General features: G+C 36.9%; 1 protein-coding gene across 4 annotated transcripts in view; it reads right to left on the bottom strand.

The window, feature by feature from the left end:
• The window catches only part of CCSER2 (coiled-coil serine rich protein 2), a 179,554-nt gene that overhangs the window by 5,381 nt on the left and 147,385 nt on the right, over positions 1-26,788 (bottom strand). Inside the window, exon 10 of one of the 4 annotated variants that reach the window (XM_055425314.2) lies at positions 7,756-7,840. The exons of the other annotated variants lie outside the window; for them this stretch is intronic. Coding sequence (XP_055281289.1) covers positions 7,756-7,840 — 85 coding nt within the window. The remainder of the gene's footprint in view (positions 1-7,755; positions 7,841-26,788) is intronic. 4 annotated transcript variants of the gene reach the window in all.

Below are 26,788 nucleotides of genomic sequence, written 5' to 3'. Positions count from 1 at the left end.
AAATATATATTTATAGGATAAATGAATAAATAACTATTAATAAGTAATACATTCCAAAATTGCCTCTTCGGTAATAAATTACCATAGGTCAATGATACAGCACTAATTTAAACAAATTTTTTAAAAAACACTGATGGACAAGAAATTTTATAATTTAAAAATGTGTTATCTAAGTTTGGGGTCAGCTTAATGATTCAAGTTTAGAAGCACAGCATGAAGGATTCATTACCGGCACCCTCCATAGTGACTTACCAGCTATGCCAGAAGTGCTTTTTAATTGGAGACTATACATTTCCGGAAGAAATGTGTTAGGGAAACTATCTTAACAAGCATTCAACTATTTTCCATTTCTAATTCTAATAATTAAAAATGACTATAACATGTAAAACACTTAGGATAGAACCTCCCAGAGCACGTCAAAATTGCTCAATAAATGTCACTTATGATTGTTAAAAGGTATGAATATGATTAATTCAAGCTATGGCCCTTTAGTAGCTAAGTCTGGAAGGGGGGAAAGCAAATTCAGTATTAAAATAAAACTAGCTGTTACAGATTACAAGGTTTCTAGAATCCAAACACATATTTCAATAATGTTGGTCATATTTAAATATTTTAAATTCACAGGAGGCATATCTGATACGACACAGATCCTCAAGTGCCCTCCTGGAGACAAACCAAAGCTAGGAAATGCAAGGCAATTTAACATTTAGAGAGAATTTACATGTGGCTATATGAAGGAGCCAGTACAACACAGTACTGAACCACTTAATTTTTGAAGACAGACTGATCTGGGTTTAAGTTCTGGCTTCTCAATCTATCAATGAGATACTGGGTAAATTATCTTACTCCTCTGAGATGGAATTTCATAACTTGTAAAATGAGGATAATATCAGTACCTACACCTCAGTGAATTGCTGTTAATCACAATGATAACACACATACAAAGTACTCAGTATCAATATAACGCCTGACACATTCCAAATACCTGAGAAATACACTTCAGACTTTAAAAGAAGGGTTTCCCTTCTTCCCAGTGGTAGACAGCTGAACTCTACATAGCATGCATGAACTCTGATTATCATAAGACCCCAGGTGGAAGGTATAATCTTTTTGTAAATGAGTAAACTGAGGTTAAATGAAATTAAGTAGTTGTTCAAATTCACACACTTCAGCAAACAGCAAAGCCAGAATTTGAACTGACAGAGAATTTAAAATGCAGCACTAAAACTTGTCTATTCTGTGTGTGCACATGCTCAGTCATTCGGTCATGTCAGACTCTTTGCGACCCCCTGGACTGTAGCCCACCAGGCTCCTCTGTCTATGGGATTTTCTAAGCAAGAAAACGGGAAAGGTTGCCATTTTCTCCTGGATCTTCCCAACCCAGAGACAACCCGCGTTTCCTTCTTGACAGGCGGACTCTGTACCAATGAACCACCTAGGAAGCTCCACTATTCTATGTATACTGAGTTAAGTCCAACGAGCTCACAGACTCTCAGAATATGCAATATAGCCAGGTGATTATTTTAAAAACTCAAAAGGCAGATTCAATACCAGCATTCAGGTATTAACTCTTTTAGATGATGCCCTATTGCGTTCTTAGCTGATCTGTCCTACAGAGGAAAATGCTCAGATACCAAACTCAAGCCACATTGTGAAGCAGTATTTCCAGGAAAAAGTGGTTCCAGGTGATCCACTGGAGGAAATACACTGAACACAAGGAAATGCAAATCAGCACACATCACTAAGAAAAAATTTTCACCTCTGTTTCATATCACTTCAAAGATTTCGAGCATTTTAACATAAGGAAAAAATCATATCAGTTTCTGTAAACATTCATGTTCTGAAGTCACCAAGAGGGCAGCTAGAAATATCAAGTCCTGATGGAATAAAAGTATGTCAACCTATGTAAGGTAGAAAGAAGAAAATGTCCTAAAGCATAATAATGCTACTACATAACAGACACAGCAATTACCTAATATTAATTTTCCTTGGTACATATAACTTTATTATCATTATTGAATACATTTTAAAGGTTAAAAGGAAGATGGTAATGGAGCCACTTGTAACATGCCTGTAATTTCATGCAGGCTCTGACATGCATCATGCAAACTGGGGGAGAAAAAAGTGACAATGAGGAAGGCGGTAGGAAAAAATCTGAAATTGTACTGTACCACGCTTTGTCAGAGAAGTAATGGACTAACTTCTCAACTCCTTGCCAATAGCATAATGGGAGAGCAGAGACAAGAAAAAGACAGGACAATGGTGTCAGAGACCACATACAACACCAAGGAACTGCCGTGACTGGGTAGCAGCCAACAGTATTTGCTTTCGTTGTATTTTTTCAGGCATTATTTTAATATATTTCTATAAAATGAAAACATATCTTAATAGATTGATTTATACTTGCTGAAGTAGTTTAAAAGTTAATACAAATATTCCTATCCACAGCACAGTGTATATAAACTTCTTACCCTTAAAAGGAATCATGTGAAGAATCTTACACAAATAAAATACTGAAAAGAATTTTGACTCAATTATTATTCATACTCCAAAGATCTAAAAAGGTTTAACTGCATATAATCCCTTATAAAGGAAGTAGAAAGTATTTTTAATAACTTCAGAGTCTTGCATATTGCAAACATAACTCAGTTTACTGCTGCTGCATTAAAGAGCAATAAAAGACTAATCTGATCTTCATGTATGTCTTAAATATGATGTTCCACATTATAAGCAAGGCTCCATACATCACTAGAGAGATAGAAGACAGGACTGGATCCCTAGCATAAGTGGGTCCAATGAATTCTGCTCTATAATTCACATGAACCCAATCAAAGTTTTCAGGGATCTGGGGAGACTAGGAATGTCTTATTCCCTAGATGTCAGAGTAATGTCCCCAAATCTCAAGAGAACTTCAGGAGATACCTGACTGACAAATACAAATTAAAATAAGCAATTTCTGAAATAAGGAGTTCAATAGCTCTTTTAAGTTAATCAGCTAACAGCTTTTAAAAATTAACAACGTGAATAATAGTGACTTAAGCCATTTACCACACAGGCATAATCAGTATGAGATGCTTAAATTTCATGAGTTTACATCTCTGAGATGTAAAACCCATCAGAATCTACCTCTGGGATGCAGAATACTTCAGGAAAAAAAGAAAAAACTAAACATCATAATAGAACAATTCCACTGGTGACCAATATGCATGGTATACTTATCCAGAGTAGGGGACTGCAGGCACTATGACAGGGCAACAAACACAGCTAACAAAACAACCCCAGAATCTGCAGAGCATTATAAACGGCTTATATAGACAACAGCAACTGCTTTGTTTCTCATAATTGCAAACTGTTGAGAAAGAAACTAACCCATGCCAACGTTTACAGGGCAGCTTCAGGACCATGTTTGATGCACATTTCTAGTCAATTAACCAATGACTATTATGCACTTGAACTAGCTGCAATAATAGACACAGTGGACACATATTCTATATTAACTACACTTCTAAAAAAATAGCCTACTGTAAAATCAAATTGTTCTGTTTTTACTGAGTTATTACCTTTTTCTACTTCACTGAATAATATTTTATTTTTATGAAAAGTCACTCTCCGAGCTAATTACTCATTAAAGTACTGACATGCTATCTTTACATATAAAATTGATTACAGTCACATGGTGAAACCAATCAGATTGAGCTATGTTAAGATACACCTTATGGACATCTTTGTCAGTTCAGCAATACACATCAAGCATTTAAAAAGCACACTCCCTTTAACAACCATCCTTCTAGTGCTAACACTGATCTATACACAAGAATAAATTGCACTACAATAGTATCTCTAGTATCTCTATTTTTAATAGGGGAAATGGAAACAGTATCAACGTCAAACAAGGAAAACAATAAAGCATATTGATGATAACATATTACCATGTAGTCACTAAAATGATGTTTTCAAGAAATATTTACTGTATGAAAAATGCTCAGATAATACTATATGGAAAAAAGCAAAACAAAAACTGAAAATATGAGTATATCAAATGTCTTAAGAGAAAGTAATATTTTATGAATCTTTTATCTGAATTTTAAATATACACAGATGTATAAACTGGGCTGTACAGTTTCATTCAAAAAATACATACCGGGTTATGATGTAAAATGAATTTGTGTCAGTTGTCAAAAAAGGTTTGTAAAACAACAACCAAAGGTTATAAGCGGAGGAAGAAAATATAAGACAATATAATTGTTATTCTTAACATAATTCTGGTGAGTATAATTAATTATTATAAAAATTTACAAGCCAGGCAACACTATATCAAGAAACTACTGGTCTGGATTGGGAATTTGGAATTAGCAGATGCAAACTATTATACATAAGATGGATAAACAGCAAGGTCCTACTGTATAGCTCACGGAGCTATATTTAATATCCTGTGATAAGTCATAATCAAAGAAAATATGAAAGAATATATATGTATAACTGAGTCACTCTGTTGTACAGCAGAAACTAAACACACAATGTAAACCAACTGTACTTCAATAAAATTTTTTAAAAAAGAAATCTTTGGGCTTAATAGGGCTTTTAATATGTAAACATTATTAATGACTTCTGTTGCTTAAAAGTACCCTTTTTCTTCCAATTTAAGTTACTGCATGTGGAAGCTAAAGGAAGCAAGATTTCTAAATTCTTTCGAGGAAGGTGTTAAAGAGCAAATTTTAAAAGTCTCTTGAGGCATGATAAGAAATAGGCAGTATTCAATACACTTTTTAAAAAGTCAAGTATTTCTAGAAGCAGTATGCTCTGGCAAGAACTGTTATTTAAGATTACCATTAAGACTTTTACTTGCCAAAAGTTATTATTTTTATTAAATTTTCATACTGTGAAGTAGATTATACATATATATATAAACTTTTATACATATACATACACAGTTGGAAATTAGAAATACTAATGCCAGCTGATAAGTCAATTTGGATAAAAGCTGAAGTGCCTACTGACAACAGGAAGACCTTTGAATGTCTAAATGTAGATATTTTCTAACCTAGAGAAAAGTTAATTTGAAACTGGAAGACAAGCATCATCAAGTTAAGGTTAGTAATATACCTGAGAAAAGAAATGTAAGTCAAAATTTCCTGAGGGGGGAGAAAAAAAGACACTTAAACAAAAGAGCAGGATTTTCCTTTTATCTCCTTTATCTTCCTTTTATCTCCTTTATCTTTTTTAGAGATATTCTTAAATTAACCAAGAATATCCTTAGCCACTGCAGCTTTCTAGAGTTATCAGAACTAAACGGTCCCACAAACATCAGTTATTTCACACTCTGCAATATCTACAACAAGCTATCTCTTTATGTCTGTGTTAGGTCTACTGCTCTTATACATTTTAAAATACAAAACCAAACACAGACTATCTTACTGAAAACTAATAAGCCAAGCTTACCTGGCTTCTGCATTTACCAAAAAAGGCAGTTCGCTTAAGCTGATGTTCAGGAGGGCATCAGAAAGAAACTACTACTGAAATACAACAATATAGGAGAACTCTCTCAACTACATGCCGTCACTTACAGAATTAACCTCTCCAAAAATCAGCACTAGAAGTTACATACTGATTAAATGTGGAGACAAATACTGTATCACTGACTACATAAGCAGTTCAGTATAGGAAAAGCAGAGACCTATTCCCAAACTCTCTGGAAAACCACTGGATTTATCCATTGTTTCATAACCTTCTCCTCTATTATTTTGTCATTACATAATAATAATGTTATTACTTTATATCATTATTTTTATATTCCCATCAGCTGTTCTCAGGGTAAATTCAAATAATGTAGTAGTTAATACATATTTCCTTTAAAGGAACCTCCAAAGCTCAAGAAGAACTGTGAAAAAGCTGTGAACAAGCCCTCTATCACCCTCCACAAATAGAGTCCTAAAGGTCTCAATGATCAAGAAAAAGACTCAATGTATACTGAGGCAAACACATTCAAATGCTGGAGAACCAAACTTTCTTTCTGCTAACTTGGAGATGCAGAGAAAGGAGGTTTGATCTACAGAAAAGCTAGAAAGACAGATTTGATAGTAGTATGAAGGAACAGACAGTGTTGCTTCACAGTTAGAAATTTTAAAAGTAGTCTAAATCCAAAGGAGAAAGAAGCATTTGGAAATGGAGGGCCAACGACTCAGGTGAGGGACAAGAAATTTCTAAAGGTATGCAGATAAGAAACTAGTGAAATGGGTGCTTCTGGGAAACATGTTTTAAAAAATAAAACTGTCTGTAATACTGAATAGTTAATTGTAAACTCCAATTACATACTGCATTTAGATAAGAGGAAGGAGAATAGAAGAGAAAAACAGTGAGGAAAAGAATAGGGACTAAAAGGGGGCTTCAGAAAATTCAAGGTAGGTGTGTCCTTCTGAGGTAAATCTGTCAACCATGCAGTGTAGTGGCTACAGCCTAAGAATACATTATCAAAACTGCCCTTTGAAATTCAGATTAGTTCACTAGCAATTTAGTATAATTCTTTATGTGCTAGCAATCTTTAGAGGAGAAAAGAAAGCAACTTAATTGAAGCAAGGGAAGTACAAAGGAGGATTTACAAAGGTGGTGGGAAATGGGTAAGAAGAAGGGAGGAATGCTTTGAACAAATTAATTTGCTACTAAATAACTTGATATAAAAGCCTATGCAAACTCTATCCCACTATTCTTTAAAAAGTACAAAAGGGAAGGAAAGGCATAATGACCAAAACATACATTTCAAACCTTGTCTCAAATTCATGTTGATACTTCCTACTGACTAATTCAAGAAATAAAATTTTATTTGAATAAATCACATTTTAAAATTTTAACTGCTTAAAATTTCCCCATTTTACATCTTTGATACTTCACATTATTTAGGTAAGGATAATTTATGAAAAAACTGATATGAATTACAAACTAGGGCAAATCCATGGAGAAGGCTTAACAGTGACTGTGACTGACAATACTTAAATATCTTTTTCATTAATATTAGCTTTTCTGGGTGACTTTTCAAAAAAGATAAAATATAATCAACTTACCAGGTTAAGTATATAACACAAATATTTGGAAACCAGATTCAATGAAAACAAAGATTTTTTTTGAAGTCAGACAATTACTAAATCATTAGAAATGTTAGTAAACCATGCATATTCAAGTCACTTCTTCTGTACTGTAAAGCAGCTGATAAATTTTAAAGACATATTAGTTATTTAAAAACACCCTTTAAATGACTTAAAAGATTTCTGTATTAGAAAACAGTGAAACACAATCAAAGCCTTTTGATTAGGAAATATTTAAAGAAATGTGCAATGGTCTAGTACGCCTGCTCCCTAAACAATATGCATCTGTCCATTATACCACTGCATTTAGAGTGTACATTTTTAACATGACTATATTTAAAAAACAAGTTTTATTCATATTATCTCAAGGTCATAAAAATAGAAAATATATTAAAGACAGATGCATGTCGGTAGGTATAGCGTCACTGGCAACAGGTTTAAATGGCATTAGAACGACATTAACTTCAGACAGCTTTCCTGAGGCTCTATGTGGAAAAGTCTGTTCACATGCAGATGTAGGAAATATTAATTAAGAGAGGAGAGCCCAGGGAGTGCTGGTTTAGCATTTGCCTGCAGATCACTCTGGACGGAGAGGAGGTGCTGGGGTGGGACGGTCATGCAGAAAGGGGATACGTGAATGGGAAGCAGAGCAGGATAGGAGTGAGAGACACAGACTCACTCTGTCTGCGGTGCGGCGGAACAGTCCGTGGGATCCCTTGGAAGGAGCCCTGCCAAGGAGAGAAGGAGGGAGCAGAATACCCACCCTGTGCAGAGAGAGACGGGGGTGGGAGGCATAATAAAAAAGGGAACCAAAACACAGAGACACCACAGTCATACTTTAAAAAAAAAATAACAATCATGTTAATGAAAAGACAGATTCCATTTTTTAAAATACAGATAGCCCAAATTACTAAAGTTATATCTTAATCCAAACCTAGTTATTTTTCATATATGAAGAAAATTATTTCCTCTAACATTTGTGGTTAATGCATATGAAGTAATATTTTTTTTGTAAACATTTATCAGCTTATATCTTTTTTTAAAGTAGTACATTACAGTTTTTTGCAAAAATGAAAGCACTTAAAAGGGAAGACAGACTTTAGGTGTTAAACACACAGAAATGGCATGAATAATAAATCAGGCAATTAAAAATTACCACTCAAAAAATTTTTATGTTTTAAATTCTAGGTTTTCAAAGGATTAGCAAGAAAAATAAAGAACATTAGTGAAGATAGTAGAACCACCAGAGCACTCAAAAGACTCAGAAAGTTGTAAGAGTGAGTACTATAACAAGAATGTGACTTACAGGCCACGGGTTACACATGCGAACCTTTTAATTTTATGAACGTGTGGCTTCTTAGTTTTACTTATTTTTATCAGCTTATAAGAACTGGAATACAACTGAAATGTCATTTACTTCAATTTCCTCACGTTCCAGGTAAAACTGGGTCTTCTAGAGGGAATTTGTTCACACAAATAGAACCAGACTGGGTCTCATGTTTCTCTGTTGCTTCAATGAATCCTCACTGATAAGACAACAATAAACTATGGAAACATTCATGATAGCATCAAGAAAAATGAGCCCGTAAAACACCACCATACCTAGCTCAATTTGCAAAAAGAAAGTATGCATAATTTTTCACATCAATTAATCTGATATGAAAATGAAGTACTAAAGGACTGCAAGTGTATTTTATTGATGTTCAGAGGTTTCAGGAACATTCAGGTCCAAATAGAAAACTTATTTCCACCCCTGTACCAGCATTCCTTGGCTATGGTTCAGTATAATCAAACACTTATTTAAATTTATGAATAATTCTACATTGCTCACCATAAAGCAAAAACCAAAAAAGAAGATTCATTTTCTATGTTGATTAAGGTAACAAATAGCCCTAAGAAACTAAATATAATTAACAATCTTTAGAGTATCCTAGTAAATAGAGATCCTATCTTTTGGAATTATTGTAATTTCTCCACTAATTTAGCAAGAAATAGATTAGAAAATATTTAATAGGATGATGACCTCAGGCGCTCTCCACAAATGTTACTTGAGAACTCCATTTTGCTGCTTAAGAGATGTTCTGACCCAAAACATTTACACAAAGCAAGTCCACAGCCAAGAAGGAACATGCCCTTCCCTCCCTAGGAGTTTCAGCAGGGTCAGCTTCTACTCACTGCACTGGCTAAAGAAACTTTCAGATAAGGATTTTGTATACAAGCCAGACCAGCAGTCAAGAGATTCCCTCTCAAAGTTCTCTCTGGAGGTTTATGGAAATAGTATCCACTGGCGATGCTTTTGAACTGTGGTGTTGGAGAAGACTCTTGAGAGTCCCTTATACTGCAAGGAGATCCATCCAGTCCATTCTAAAGGAGATCAATCCTGGGTGTTCATTGGAGGGAATGATGCTAAAGCTGAAACTGCAATACTTTGGTCACCTCATGCGACGAGTTGACTCACTGGAAAAGACTCTGATGCTGGGAAAGGTTGGGGGCGGGAGGAGAAGGGGACGATGGAGAATGAGATGGTTGGATGGCATCACTGACTCTGTGGACATGAGTTTGAGTGTACTCCGGGAGTTGGTGATGGACAGGGAGGCCTGGCATGCTGTGATTCATGGGGTCGTGAAGAATCGGACACGACTGAGCGACTGAGCTGAACTGAACTGGGAATGTTTTTCCCCATATCTTCTAAGAGCCCTGTAATCTTGAGAAAGCATTGATCTCTAAATCTCAGTCTTCATTTGTAAGACGCAGGGCTGGAATTTGTGTCCCTACCCCCAAGTTTCACATGTTGATACCTACTGCCCCATTTGGATGGTTTGGAGGTGGGCCTTTGGGTGGTGATTAGGTCACGAGGGTGGAACCCTCATGAACCAGATTAGTACCTTGTAAAAGAAATCACAGAGAACTCCCTCGTCCCTTCCCCATGTGAGGACACAGGGAAAAGACAGTTGTCTATGATCTGGAAGCAGGCAAATACCTTGATCTTAGAATGACCGGCCTCCAAAACTGTAAAAAATAAATTTCTATTGTTTATAAGCCAGTCAGCCTACGGTATTCTAACTGCCTAAATGAACTTCTCACTTTTAGTTGTTATAATTCAGTTGCTCCATATCCCCACTCCACAGTCATTGTGACTCTTTAACCTCATAACTCTATTTATATGGCACTTAAAACAATCATGGGCTTCCCTGGTGGCTCAGAGGTTAAAGCATCTGCCTGGAACACGGAAGACCCAGGTTCGATCCCTGGGTTGGGAAGATACCCTGGAGAAGGAAATGGCAACCCACTCCAGTGTTCTTGCCTGGAGAATCCCAGGGACGGAGGAGCCTGGTGGGCTATAGTCCACGGGGTCGCAAAGAGTCGGACACGACTGAGCGACTTTACTAAACAATCAACTTTGTATTAAATTGTCTCTCCTAATAAATCATTAGCTCTTTACAATAACTTAAGTGAAAGTATCTGGAAGAATACCGAGAACCTGGCAGGAGTTTAAAAGATGTTAAACGTCCCACATTCTCTGCCTAACCATCCTCAACACACAGCAGACTCTGTTTACTGATTTAAACTGAAATAAATTAAGTTACTGTGTTTAACTGGAGATGAAGATATAACAATCTGCCAGGCATGGACACACATTGCAAGCACCTAAGAATCTTAAAAAAACAAACACAATGATACCCATTCTTAATTCCCCCAAGACCAACAAATCATGATCTCTGGGATGGACCTGAGCATGAGAAGGAGAGAGAGAATCTTGTGAATAATACATAAAAACAGTTCTGCCTGTTTTTGTGACAGCCAAGGGGCACTCCTCTATTAAGTTGACTGAATAGTTGTCAAACATTTGAGTTTCTACCTAAAAAGGCAAAGAACATTACTTGTTCTATTTTTGCCACTTAAAAATGCTTCCTTTCACTTCCAAAACCCTAGCTGTCATAATCCTATCCAGCCTTCCCAATCCATTTCAAACTATTTTGTAAAAGCTTTTCTTGATCCTACCTAAATAAATTATGATCATTTTGTTTATAAGCATCCACATCTCTTGGTGGATACCTGTCTCACAGAAATTTTCTTCCTCTTTTCATTATGTTGATTTGAGTATTTTCCTTATTCTTCTATTAAAGATAACCACCCTGATAACAATAGCTTCCTTAGTTTTTTTGGTGTCAACTCTATCTTCTTGACTTTCACAGAATCAAAGTAATATACTATGATTAAAATTTAGTAGACGAGAGAATTCTAGTTCCACTCAAGATGCAACAGATACACTCTCCTTTTTCTTCTGCAAAGTACAGCTAAAAACTCTACACATTAAATCTAAAACAAAGAACTCTGAAAGGTATAGTTGAGAAGACAGACCAGCTAGGGTGCTGAAAATTCAACCCCCCCAAAAAAAATCATAGAAAATTCCGCTGTTTCCCCCCCATGTATCCCAGACTAGGTGATGAAGAAGCCAGCATCTGGAAATGCCGATGGGCACACACATAAACAAAATCAACAAAGTCTCAAGGAAAAGCTGCACCCTGCCAAAGGACCAGGAAAGAGGTGGCCTGGAAATACACAAAACTTGTGCACAATAAACCGCTAAGCGCCACGGGACAAACAGTGGCTCTAGCACTCCTATTCCCCTTAGGAAAGACCAACTGGGAAACCTAGGCTTCCTTCCACCCTCACTGGCTCTACTACTAATGTCTTACGGAGTTTGTGAAATGAACTATGTCAGGTTTGACGGTGATGTGACCTGAGGACCTCTAATCTGTTTCCTGCACATGCTGCACTCCTGCTGCAGATCCTGAATTAAAACTGCTGAATAGTTGCTAAAAGAGAAGAATAACGTTGAGAACTGGACATCTTCTGAACTAAAGAAAACATATTTTTCCCTCATAATGAATGAGATGCGTTCCATGACCTTATTGTATGTACAGAATAATTTTACCTTCCAATACAAACTCTCGGTAAATAAAGGAATCAAAGGAGAAATCAGTAACAAAGAGATGACAGGAAAATTTCCAAACATTCAGATACTAAACAATGTAATTCATGGGTCAAAGAAGTCCTCTCAAGGGAAATTAAAAAAAAAAACACATATGAATACAAAAGTAAATACATATTATCAAAAGCTGTAGGACACAGCTAAAGCAGTGACAAAACATCAGAAGTTGCAGGACACAGTGTTAGGGAAATTAAATAGTCTTGTTTAGGCTTCAGAGATAAAGCAGAGCAGGCCTCTGACCTTGCTTCTAACCTGTCTGGACTCTGCCCTGACTGGGAGTGACTGTGAGTGACTGCCTACTATGAGTGCAAGATTTGCAGCACCACAGTTAAGATGGGGGAGAAACCTTGAGATTGTTGAACCCCTGGAGTGGGCCTGGCCAACCAAGCCCCAGGCTTAACTACATTCCAAGTTTTACAGAACAAAACAGCATTAATATGAAATGAGAGCTGCAATTTGGTCACAGATTGATGATGATATCAGTCTGCATCCTGGGATTATAAACAGGAACCCTGAAATGCAATCTTAAATCTCACCCACAGAGCAGATGCATTGCCTGGGACCTTTTCCCAAATGGGACTCCAAAGGTGTTATGACACGTGACTTCACAGCACTGTTTAAGTCTGGATGTTAGTCAAAACCCAATTTGGTAATGTATCCTCTGCTATTTCTGTTTCTCTTTTCTTTTAATGCTAGTATATTGAAAGTAAGCTAGATAACTCTCTAATAAATATTTATATTATGTTTCTGTATATAATGAGTGGCTTATTTTGCTAACAAATCCTCTGAGACAAAAGTGAAAACTTTTGGCAAAATACACAGCTAACACATTGACAAAATTTCAAAAGTTGCAGAAAAAACAGAAAAAATAAATGTCAAATCAATAAGCTAAAACTTCATACCTAAAGAAATTTGGGAGGGGGTGAAGGTCAAAATAAACCAAAAGTAGGTAGAAAGAAGAATACAACACAGAATAGAAACTACTGAAATTGAATAAAGAAAACTAAGAGAACAAGAAAGTCAATAAAATCAACACACCAAAGACTGACGAAGAAAAACAGAGAAGACACAAATTAACAAAATCAGGTGAGATATCAATACAGGTACCCCAGCCATTAAAAAGACAAGGGAATACTATGAACAACTTTTTAGTCATAAATTTGAGAAGAAATGGACTGATGCCTCAAAACCACCAACTATCAAAAACTCATCTGACATGAAAGAGATCATTTGAATAGGTCTATAACAACTGCCAAAAAAGAAATCGTCAGGCCCAGATAGTTTCACTGACGAATGCTATCAAATATTTCAAAGAAAATTAACAACAATTCTATACAATCTCTTCCAGAGAGTAGAAGAAAGAATGCTTTCCAACTCATTTATGAGGACAGAATTACCTAATAACACAAAACCAGACAAAAATAGCAACAAACAAAGAAAAAAATACAGACCGTTATCTGTCATGAATATAGATGTAAACTATCTTTAACAAAACACTCAGTTCAGGTCAGTTCAATCGCTCAGTTGTGTCCGACTCTTTGCAACCCCATGAATCATAGCACACCAGGCCTCCCTGTCCATCACCAACTCCCAGAGTTCACTCAAACTCATGTCCATCGAGTCGGGTGATGCCATCCAGCCATCTCATTCTCTGTCGTCCCCTTCTCCTCCTGCCCCCAATCCTTCCCAGCATCAGTCTTTTCCAGTGAGTCAACTCGTCGCATGAGGTGACCAAAGTATTGGAGTTTCAGCTTTAGCATCAGTCCTTCCAATGAACACCCAGGATTGATCTCCTTTAGGATGGACTGGTTGGATCTCCTTGCAGTACAAGGGACTCTCAAGAGTCTTCTCCAGCACCACAGTTCAAAAGCATCAATTCTTCAGTGATCAGCTTTCTTCACAGTCCAACTCTCACATCCATACATGACCACTGGAAAAACCACAGCCTTGACTAACAAAACACTGCTACTGCTAAGTCACTTCAGTTGTGTCCGACTCTGTGTGACCGCATAGACGGAAGCCCACCAGGCTCCCCCACCCCTGGGATTCTCCAGGCAAGAACACTGGAGTGGGTTGCCATTTCCTTCTCCAGTGTGTGAAAGTGAAAAGTGAAAGTGAAGTCACTCAGTTATGTCCGACCCTTAGCGTCCCCACGGACTGCAGCCTACCAGGTTCCTCCATCCATGGGATTTTCTAGGCAAGAGTACTGGAGTGGCTTGCCATTGCCTTCTCCGAACAAAACACTAGTGTATATAATTAAGAAATAGTGTATATAAAAGAATTTTACACCATGACCAAGTAGGATTTAGGTTAACCAGACTGATCCACTATTCAAAAATCAATCAGTGCAATCAACAGGCTAAAGTGCAAAAATCACATGCTCATATTATACTAGTACAGCAAAAGCATTTAACAAAATTCAGCACACATTTCATGATTAAACCTCTCAGCAAAACAGGAATAGAAGAAAATTTCCTCAGCCTTCCCTCTATGATACTCCTACAGCTAAAATTTACTTAATAGTGAAAGACTGAGTGTTCTCCCGCTTACATCAAGAACAAGGCAAGAATGCCCACTCTCATCATTCTTACTCAACACAGTATTGGAAGGTCCAGCCAGTGGCACAAAGCAAGAAAAGGAAATAAAGATATGTAGATCAAAAAGAAGGCAATGGCAAGCCACTCCAGTACTCTTGCCTAGAAAATCCCATGGATGGAGGAGCCTGGTAGGCTGCAGTCCGTGGGGTCGCTAAGTGTCAGACATGACTGAGCGACTTCACTTTCACTTTTCACTTTCACACATTGGAGAAGGAAATGGCAACCCACTCCAGTGTTCTTGCCTAGAGAATCCCAGGGACGGGGGAGCCTGGTGGGCTTCCGTCTATGGGGTCACACAGAGTCGGACACGACTGAAGTGACTTAGCAGCAGCAGCAGCAGATCAAAAAGAAAGAAAAGCATTCCTATTTGCAGATGGCATGATGGTCTACAAAGAAAATCCCAATCTAAAGAAAAACCTCCCAGAAATAATAAGCAAGTTCAGTAAGTTCACAGGATACAAGACAAATATACAAAAATCAATTGTGCTTCTAAATACCAACAGTGAACACATGGAAACTGGAATTTAAAATATAATAATATCATCCATGATCACTCAAAAAATGAAATAATAAATCTAAGAACGTATACAGGAACTTGTATTCTGAAAACTAAAACGCTGATGAAAGAAATCAAAAGAAGTCTGAAACTAATGGAGAGATATATCTTAGTTATGGATTGGAAGACTCAACATATTAAAAATGTTACTTCTCCCCAAAATGATATTTAGGTATTAACACATTTCCTTCAAAATCCTGGCCAAGATTTGTTTTTTCAGATATAGACAATCTTATTCTAAAATTACATCAAAAGGCAACATTTTTTAAGAATAATAATAAAGTAGGATTAATCACTGTATTCAAGACTTATTATATAGTGTGAGAGTGAAAGTCATTCAGTCATGTCTGACTCTTTGAGAACCCATGGACTATACAGTCCATGGAATTCTCCAAGCCAGAATACTGGAGTGAGTAGCCTTTCCCTTTTCCAAGGGATCTTCCCAACCCAGGGATCAAACCCAGGTCTCCCACATTGTGGGCAGATTCTTTACCAGCTGAGCCACCAGGGAAGCCCATAGTGTGAGAGTTGGGCCATAAAGAAGTGTGAGTGTTGAATTGATGCTTTTGAACTGTGGAAGACTCTTGAGAGTCCCTTAGAGATTAAGGCAATCCAACCAGTCCATCCTAATGGACATCAGTCCTTCATTGGAAGGACTGAGGCTGAAGCTGAAACTCCAATACTTTGGCCACCTGATATGAAGAACTGACTCACTGGAAAAGACCCTGATGCTGGGAAAGATTGAAGGCAGGAAGAGAAGGGATGACAGAGGACGAGATGGTTGGATGGCAACACTGATTCAATGGACGTGAGTTTGAGCAAGCTCTGGGATATGGTGAAGGGCAGGGAAGCTTGATGTGCTGCAGTCCTTGGGGTTGCAATGAGTCGGACACAACTGAGCGACTGAACAACAGCAAATACAGTTACAGCAATCAAGACAATATGGTATTGGTAAAGGAGTAAGCACACAGATCAGTGGAACAGAGAACCCAGAAGCAGATCCACACAAGTACCATCAACTGATTTCGGACAATGGCACAAAAGCAGTTCAACAAGGAGAGTCTTTAAACATGTGGTGCAAAGCAACTAGATATTCACAGAAAAATAATGCACCTTGATCTAAACCTCATATTCTACCAAAAAATTAGCTCAAATAGATCATAGATTTAAATATAAAATATTAAACTTTTATTTTAATATTTTATAAGAAAAAAATTTCAGTGTCTTGGGCTTCAAGAAGAGTTTATACGTAACACAGAGAGCACAATCTGTTAAAGAAAAGCACATCAATAAATAGGACTTCATCAAAATTAAAATTTTGTGCTCCATGAAAGACTGTCAATAGGATGAAAAAACAAGCTATTGAGGGTAAAACTTGCAAGCCCACATACCTGAAAAAGGACTAATACCAAGAATATAAAAAGTATATATATTTAATAGTAGAAAAATCCAATCCAATTAGAAATCCATTAAAAAAAACTATATAAAAGATCTGACGATACATTTCAATAGTGATGGCTAATAACCACACGAAAAGACAAACACTACTAGCCATTAGGAAAATATAAATTAAAATACAATGAGACATCAACTACATACCTACTAGAATGGTTAAAATTAAAATAATACCAACACTAAATGCTAATGAGGATACAGAGAAACCAGATCACGCATACAATACTGATGAGACTCTAAAACAGCACAGATGCTCTCATAAACAGTTAGCCGCTTTCTTTGAAACTAAATGTATAGATACAACATTACCCAGAAATCACACTGCTGGGCATTTATTCTAGAGCAATGAAAATTTTTACATCAACACAAATATTCACGTTATCTGTAACAGGGAAAAACTGGGAACTACCAAAATGTCTATCAACAGATGAATGGTTAAACAAACTGGAACATCCCTACTATGATATACTACCTAGCAATAAAAAGAACAAATTACTGATAGACACAACTTACTTGGATGGGTCTCCAGGGTATTATGCTAGATGAAATAAGCCAGTCTCAAAAGCTCACACACTATATAACACCATTTATATAAACTTCTTGAAATGACAAGATTAGAGATATGGAAAACCCTGCGGTTTTCAGGGGTTAGGAAAGGCAGGGAAGAAGTGGCTATGACTATTAAAAGGCAGCACACAAGGGAGAACTCTGTAGTGGCACAATAATTCCATGCCTTAAATATGGTAGTCATTGCAGGAAGCTACACAAGTGATAAAACGCAATAGTACATACTCTAAATGTCAATTTCCTGGTTTTGATACTCTACTATAGTTATATAAAATGTAACTACTGTGAAATACTGGGTGAAGAAATAAGAGATATACTTTTGCAACTTCCTATGAATTTATAAGAATTTAAAATAAAAAGTAAAAACATAAACAGAGAAGTAAAAACAATGCACTGTAGAGTAACATAGCAGAAAATTATTTGAAATGCTAATTATATTGATACTTTCTTGGGGAGAGCAGGGAATATGTTTAAGGACCTTCTCAACTCTATAAACTAATTTCCACGATAATAAGAAAAGTATATATTCCTTTCAATAGTTAAAAACAACTGAAATAGCTATAAAATATGACTAACTAAATGAGACCAGGCAAGTTCAGAGACAGCAGATATGTGAGCAACTCCAAGCCACAGCACTAAGAAACAGCGTGTGCTGACTCCCCATGATTCCATGTCTACTGGAAGTGTTTCTAGAACTTGTAGAGAAGAGTTTAACTTAGAAACTTAGAGGATGTATGATTTAATAAGCAAAGGGTGGGAAACTTAATTTTGAGCAAAACGAAATTAATCATTTGGTTACCCAATGAAAGAAAAAGTTCCCAGATGAATAGGTCTGTTCTAGCAGTGAGTGCTGGAATACACTGTACTCCTGAACTGAAAACTGCAGAAGTCATGGCAGGATGAAGGCAGGTTTGAGGGTCAGAAGGTCTAGTTACCATATCTGGAAGACATGTCCACCATCCTCTGATCCAGAAACAAAGCCTATCATCAGATTTACATCTTGCTGTCTGTCCATGCGTATCACAAGCTAAAAATTAGGCAACGCCTTTTATTTAGTATCCAAAGACCTTAGTGCTGGGATTGAAATATAGAAAAAACTAGTCAAAGTTCACTGAATGAATGAATAAATAGATCTATGGTTTAAGAGTTGAAGGAATTTTCTATTTTGCTTTTTTGGTCAATTCCTATTACTTAGTTCAGGTTTAAAGCCAAACCCAGTGACCTCCATACAGAGCTGGCCCTGTCCGATATGGTTGCGAGCAACTACGTGGGACCAAGCAGACACGTTTCTGAATTGAAACGTGTTATAAATGTAAAATACACACAAGATGTCACAGACTTAGTACAAAAACAAAAACTGGAATGCAATCTATCTCAATATCTTTATTTTGATTACATGTTCAAATGGTAATACCAGGTTAAACAGAATATTTTATTAAAATTAATTTTGCATGTTTCTCCTTTAATTTGGATACTAAAGCATTTATATATGTAGTTTACATTATATTTATATCGGAGCACTAACTAGAGGGCAGGAAAGCACATAATTCTTTCTTAGTTGGTGCCTTCTTAGTTAAGCTCTGCCCAGGAAAGAGCCTTTTGCTCATCTGAGTCTACCTTAAATCTTCTGATGACTTTTAAGATGAAATGATTGACATGAGACGCTTTCTGCTAGAGAATCACAGTAGATGTGTATAAAAACAAAAAGCAGTAGGAATGCATATGAATATATTACATCCAAGGGAAAAAATAAAGTACTTGTAGGAAAACATAGGATATCTGACATATAGCTTAACCATATGCAACATTCAAGTTACACTTTAAACTGGTGGGACAACACACAAACATACACACACAAAGAAGAACAAAGGAATATGAAAACATAAAAAACAAAGAGTATCTGGACTCAGGGTTTGAGAGAAAATTCCATTTCTCTCAAGATAAAGCCTACAGAGACCAAGTAAAAACATTCTTCCATGAACTCTAACCCTATGGAACAAGATAAGGAACTGTGAGCCAAATCCTTCAGAACACCTGCCACGCTTTCCTCAGCAGCTGCTTTTTCTTGAAGCAGAGATGAGGACAGATGAGAGTCACCATGAGCTTAGAGGATGGGGGACTTTTAATTTTAACACTGAAGAGATATAACTTTCTCTGATTCATGAAGATTAGTTTGCTTGTGTCTCCCTCTTCTGGGAGAGCTTAGGAAGTCTCCTGGAATGGTCTTCTTACTTGCTTCAAAAGGGGTCTGGGCACTTGGCACTGAAGCACTGAGCTTTCTTGTGGATGAAACTGTCTTCCATACACTCATGCACGCACCCCGCCCCCAACCTGCCCCATTTTTAATCTATACCTGTATCTTAATTTCTCTGGAACCTTTCAAGTTCCAATCCTACATATTCAAATTCTTCTACCCCTCTGTCCTGCCAGAATCCAAGTTCAAGTGATTAAAATATATATAAAACATTTAGCAGTCTTCCTTCCTTAATAAAATTTTTTCTCTCAGTTCTCCCATTTTCTTAACTGACATTCCATCTACCCTGTCATCCACATTTGATAACTTACACTCACCTTCTTTTCATTATTCACACCATTTTCATCTAATCACCTATCAAGGCAACAGATTCTGCCTCAGTGATCTTCTCTCCATTCCACGAGTGATCAAAAATCCTAAGTTAGCCCTCATCTCCTCATGCCTGGGCTGTTATAATAATCTTCTAATAAGTTTTCCTTACCTTCATTATGTTCTCACTGGGACTGATTCAGTCCTGCTGGGCCCTGCGCTAAGACACTAAGCACACAGGAAGGAATGAGACACAGCCCCTGCCTCAAGATATTCAGTTTCTCCTCTCATATTACTCTTCCCATAGCAAAATATAATAAGCTTTGTCCCTGCTAGAAACTTCCGGTTACAGAATTAAGTTGAAAGTTCTCAGTCTAACATCTAAGTCCATAATGCCATCCAAGTGCAATTCTCCAAACTTCTGTCTTCCTCATAATATTCTCAATGTAATCATTACTACTACCATCACCAACAACTACACTAATACATGGCAAAGTACAGTAACTGATTTTTAAAAACATAGAGGTAACAATCCACAAGTTACAGAGTTTTAACAATAGAAGAAATTTCACCTGCTGGGTACATTTTTATTTTATGCATGCCCAGGTATTCCTTCTGAAAAGATAACAAGCAGCCTATGGTGCTCAGTGATCTCATAAACAATCTCACAGAGTACCACAGTTATTCCAGGACCACGGTAACATGAAACAAAATTAGGTCACTTCATAATCGTGCCTAAGCACAGATAAAAGCAAGGTTATACTGTGTCCTACAGGAAATACTCTAGACTTTTCTACCTTCTGTTGGTATTTAATCTGACCAAATGCCTGCTTCTGTAGTTCTTCCCTCAAACTATCCAAGAAAAGCTGAAATATTGTAAAAGATTCTTTCTGGCACATGCTTGAGATCATTCTTCATGACATGTGTTCTTCCTGGCCACAAGAAGTAATCCACCCACCCTGTTTCACAGGTATATAACAGGTGGGCTCTGGCTGAAGGTCACTGGCAGTTTACTGCTCTGAATCATCAGGGTAGCTACATTTGTTCAGAAATTTTAGGGCTAGGTATTATTTTCTGCTATATCAGAAATGTCAACGTTATTTTTCGAAAGAAGCTTCCAAGCATAATACTAAAGAGACATTCTCTAGGAAAAAAATTTTAGTTACATACAACATTTTTTAAAAAAATAATTTTCTAAAACATCTGGAAAAATGTTTTTCTAATTACCTAAAAAAAGAAAAGCTAGAATGTTCCAACAAATGAAGCCCTAATAAATTAGCACTCTGCTAACACAAATTAAAAAAGGAGCAGCTTTTATCATCTCTCTTATTATCTCTTACGGAAGCTGATTAATTTCTTCTAAAAGACAGATGTAATCATGCTGCTTCTTAGAAAGTTAGCAGGATCGTGCATTTCTCACTGCTGCTGCTGCTGCTGATGCGTCACTTCAGTCGTGTCCGACTCTGTGTGACCCCATAGACGGCAGCCAACCAGGCTCCCCTGTCCCTGGGATTCTCCAGGCAAGAACACTGGAGTGGGTTGCCATTTCCTTCTCTGCATTTCTCACTACCTCAAATTCTTTAAAAAAAAAAGAAAAAAAACCTTTATTTATTTGGCTGTATAGTTGTGGTCTTAGCTGTGGCACGTGGGATCTTTCATTGAAGCACAGACTTTTTAACTGTATCACTTGGCTGGCCTCTAGAGCACACAGGCTTAGTTGCTCCTCAGCATGTGGGATCTTAGTTCCCCTACCAGGGATTAACCCCCGTCTTCTGCATTGCATGGTGGAATTTTTAATTTAATTTTTTAATTTTAATTGGAGGCTAATTACTTTACAATACTGTATTGGCTTTGCCATACATTGACATGAATCCACCACGGGTGTACATGTGTTCCCCATCTTGAACCCTCCTCCCACCTCCCTCCCCATACCATCCCTCTGGGTCATCCCAGTGCACCAGCCCCAAGCATCCTGAATCATGCATCGAACCTGGACTGGCGATTCGCTTCACATATGATAATATACATGTTTCAATGCCATTCTCCCAAATCATCCCACCCTCGCCCTCTCCCTCAGAGTCCAAAAGACTGTGCTATACATCTGTGTCTCTTTTGCTGTCTCGCATACAGGGTTATCGTTACCACCTTTCTAAATTCCATATATATGTGTTAGTATACTGTATTGGTGTTTTTCTTTCTGGCTTACTTCACTCTGTATAATAGGCTCCAGTTTCATCCACCTCATTAGAACTGAAAAAAATCAATTCTAATGAGGTGGATGAAACTGGAGCAAGGTGAATTTTTAACCACTGGACCACACAGGAAGTTTCCAACATTAAATTCTAAGAATAAAATCTATGTCCTTCCTTCATTGTATGAAATATTTCCCAGCAATGGAAAACATTGGTGCTGTTCTTTGTTTTCTAACTGCTGTGCACACAAACTTTTCTTCTTTCAGTAGATATTTCTAAACAAAGTTACTATTTTAGTTCTGGAATTTGGTATTAGAGAACATGAATTTAAATATCCTTAAATTTATGATCAGATAAGTCACTCAACTGCAATAATATCTAAATTTCATTTGTCCCTAGCCTTGAAAAATAATTCCATTTTTCAATTATTAGTTTCAGGTGCTATTGCCTATAAAATCCAGTGTAAAAGGCATATATAATAGAATTCTTGGTGTGTTGTCATGCACAAATGCATGCCAGAATACTGTCTTGGTACAAAGATGGTTCCTATCAACATTTAGCTCACTGAAACATAGGTCATATTTAATGTTCAATGTCTAGTACTGACTAAACATTATTGCACGACCACATCATAAATATCACATGTTTATACACCAAAGTATGTATGTATATATACACATAATGCAATATATTTTTTTCACTTAAAATACTTTTTCCAGTGGCATATTTTAAATATAAGCAATAGTGAATATAAATAAAGAATCTGGCAAATAAACAAATCCGTTAATTCCTTTTGGAAATATATATTAACACTAATGAAACATCTCTCCAACTGGGAGAAAATGGCATATCTACATTTAAAATCAGGACATTAACCTTACATAAAAATAAACATAATGCTGCCCACTTCCAAATCAGAAAGGCATTTTTCTGATAAAAGTAAAAGGACTTAGGAAAACTAAGTCCTTAGGAAAACTAAGTACTCGAGACAAATCTTTCGGCTACATTAATCCTCACATTTAACATTTCACCTTATATCCTGGGCAAGAAAAAAAAAGGATCAGAGTTCTTTACTAGCATATACATCATGACTGTAAGGGCTAGGTAAATTCGGTCTCCTTTTGGAATTATGAACAATCGATAGGGGTTTTTTGTGGTACGTCTGTTATAAACTTCCCTGACTATTTTCTATTTTATAAACAGCTAAAGTAGGAACTTAGTTGAAAACGACATTTTGAAATATATGAATGATCCAATAAATCTGAGGCATAAGCACAAAGGACTGTAGATGATGTTGACCATATTCCAATATTAAATTTATATAAATTTTATTCGTATCTATTAAATATGCTATAAAGTGGATTAATTCAGTATTAGAAACTAAGTCCAACAGAGCATTTAAAATTTATATTAAAAGCATCTTTTTTCATTCCTTTGCTATATGTAATTGTTCAGTCACTCAGTCGTGTCCAAATCTTTGGGACTCCTTGGGCTGCATGCAGCATGCCTGGCTTCTCTATCTTTCACCATCTTGTGGAGCCTGCTCAAAACCATGTCCATTGAGTAAGTGATGGCATCCAACCTTCTCGTCCTCTGTCATCTCCTTCTCCTCCTGTCTTCAATCTTTCCCAGCATCAGGGTCTTTTTCAATTAGTCAGTTCTTCACCTCAGGTAGCCAAAATTCTGGAGTTTTAGCATCAGCATCAGTCCTTCCAATGAATATTCAGGGTTGACTTCCTGTAGGATGGACTGGTTTGATCGCCTTGCAGTCCAAGGGACTCTCAAGAGTCTTCTTCAACACCACAGTTCAAAAGCATCAATTCTTCGGCACTCAGCCTTCATTATGGTCCAACTCTCACATCCATACATGACTACTGGAAAAACCACAGCTTTGACTAGACAGAACTTTAATGGCAAAGTAATGTCTCTACTTTTTAATTCGCTGTTTAGGTTGGTTATAGCTTTTCTTTCAAGGAGCAAGCGTCTTTTAATTTCACGGCTGCAGTCACCATCTGCAGTGATTTTGGAGCCCCCCAAAATTAAGTTTGTCACTGTTTCCATTGTTTCCCCATCTATTTGCCATGAAGTGATGGGACCAAACTCCATGATCTCAGTTTTCTGAATGTTAAGCCTTAAGCCAGCTTTTCACTCTGCTCTTTCACCTTCATCAAGAGGCACTTTTGTTCCTCTTTGTTTTCTGCCATAAGGGTGGTGTCATCTGCATATCTGAAGTTATTGATATTTCTCCCGGAAGTCTTGATTCCAGCTTGTGTTTCATCCAACCTGGCTTTTCACATGATATACTCTGCATATTAAGTTGAATAAGCAGGGTGACAATACACAGCGTTGAGGTACTCCTTTTCCAATTCTGAACCAGTCTGTTGTTACGTGTCTGGTTCTAACAATTGCTTCTTGACCTGCATACAGGTTTCTCAGGAGGCAGGTAAGGTGGTCCAGTATTCCCATGTCATGAAGAATTTTCCGCAGTTTGTTGTGATCCACACAGTCAAAGGCTTAAGCATAATCAACGAAACAGTAGATATCTTTCTGTAATTCTCTTGCTTTTTCTATGACCCAACGGATGTTGGCAATTTGATCTCTGATTCCTCTGCCTTTTATAAATCCAGCTTGTACATCGGGAAGTTCTTGGTTCACGTACTGTTTAAGCCTAGCTTTTGTTTTAGAAAGAATTCTTAAAATATAAGAAAAAACTAGTATCAGGTCAAACTGTGCATGATCTAAGTTTTAACTGATAGGCAGCTGTACCACTGATACTGATAAAACACTACACTCAATTTTCAGAGTAATCCAGGTTGGGTCATTATATGAATCCTTTGGATCCATCTTGCAATTCCTTCTTTGAGATTAAAAGGCAAAATACTAAGTTCTGATGTGTAAGTCTAGAAATGTACTCTGGTATTGTGGCTTCTATAGTTAAGATGTTTGAACAAATATTTATAAAAGTATATATCATGAAAATTTAGAATTTACTGAATGTACAAAGTAACTTAGAATCTTCAAATACTGATGCTACATGCTTTTAAAATGATACTGTAGGACTTCCTGTTGGTCCAGTGGTTAAGAATCTGCCTGTCAATGCAGGTGACATGGGTTCAATCCTAGTCTGGGAAGATTTCACATGCCTCAGGGCAACTAAGCCCATGGGCCACAACTACTGAGCCCAAGCTCCAGAACCCATGCTCCGCAACAACAGAAGCTACCACAATGAGAAGGCCACATACTGCAACTAGAATGCAGCCCTCACTCACCACCTCTAAAGAAAGCTTGCTTGCAGCAACAAAGACCCAGTGCAGTCATAAATAAATAGAGAAGCATTTTAAAAATGACATTGAAAATACATTTAAAAAAACTTATAATTCAGTCCAAGATAATGCTATTTATAAGAACATGCTTGCACATGGACAGTGATATTTAAAAGTAAGTTTCATTAAGGTTTTACGTCTAAAGTGAATCTTTTCTCACATAATCACCATTTTCCTGCATATTCCTAGTCTTCCGAGTATTTTTGTGTGAATGATTAGGTACCTTTCATGTTTTTATTCTTCTCACCACATTATCCATTTCACCATTTTATCTGAGTATTCCATCCCTCACATGAGAACATTTGGTCAGAAACTGACTTTTCCACTCTTCTTCTGAAGGACCATCTTCTCCTACAACTCATTCTTACCTCTTTCTCTCTTTTTTCCCACTACCTAAATATGAACTCCATTTTTTAAAATTGTCCTTTTTCTTACAAAAATTGCCTTCACTGACTTCCCTGTTACTTATTGCTCGAGGCAACCCACTCCAGTATTCTTGCTGGAGAATCCCCACAAACAGAGGAGCCTAGAAGGCTACAGTCCATGGCGTTGCAACGAGTCGGACACAACTGAGCAATGACACACAGCACAGTTTTCCCATATACATCTACGTCTACTTCATCATTAATTCTAAGATGTTCTGTCCAATATCTACTAGCCATATGTGGCTATTTATATTTAAATTAATTACAATTAAATATTTCTTAAAATTCTCTTCTGCAGTCACATTAGCCACATTTTCAAGTATTAAATAGTCACATTCAGCTAGTGGCAACTTCACTAGACAGCAAGGAAATTCTGTGGAAGAGTGCTAACGTAAAAGAGTCTCTCATTCTCAATTCTAGAACTCATCTCTATCTACTGACATCTTTTGCTTTCTATGGTTCAACCACCACATTTACTCTTTTCACTAAGTTCAATTCTTTTATCTAGACTTTCCCAATCCTCTGAACCTTACAGCATTTTCTACACTTTAATTATATCACCTTGCCAGTTCCTTTAATAAGCACTTTAATGGAAAAATCTTTACTTGTCTGTGTGTCTTCTTCCCCAATTCCACACTTCAAGAGGCTAATAACTGAGATAGGAAGGGCTCAGCAAACCTTTGCTGAAATTATTAGCACTTATACAGAGCACACAAAAAATAACTACTTATTCAATGAAAAGAAATAAGTATTTTATAAACTTTAAAGGCCTATAACTAAGTTTAAAAAAATCAGACTATTGACTAATTAACCATTATAATTCCCTGTTTATTTGTGTTAGTAGGATTCCACAGATCAAAATAAGGCAAAAGCAGGGTCAAGGCTGGCTTATCAGGTATTCTCTTACCAAGAAGTATTTATTACTTGGCACCATACCACAGGATAACAATGACTGACAGCCATGACAGCTCTCTGGCTCAGGCATACCCTGAACTGACTTCAGAAAGTGTACTTTAGCACTTAATATGTTTTGAAAAG

The sequence above is a fragment of the Moschus berezovskii genome, chromosome 12 (assembly GCF_049115385.1).
Source record: "Moschus berezovskii isolate FMDL1 chromosome 12, NW_MosBer_1.0, whole genome shotgun sequence".
Classification (NCBI taxonomy): Eukaryota; Metazoa; Chordata; class Mammalia; order Artiodactyla; family Moschidae; genus Moschus; species Moschus berezovskii.
The sequence above is the reverse complement of the archived record's forward strand: the minus strand, read 5'-3'. Positions and strand labels throughout refer to the sequence as shown.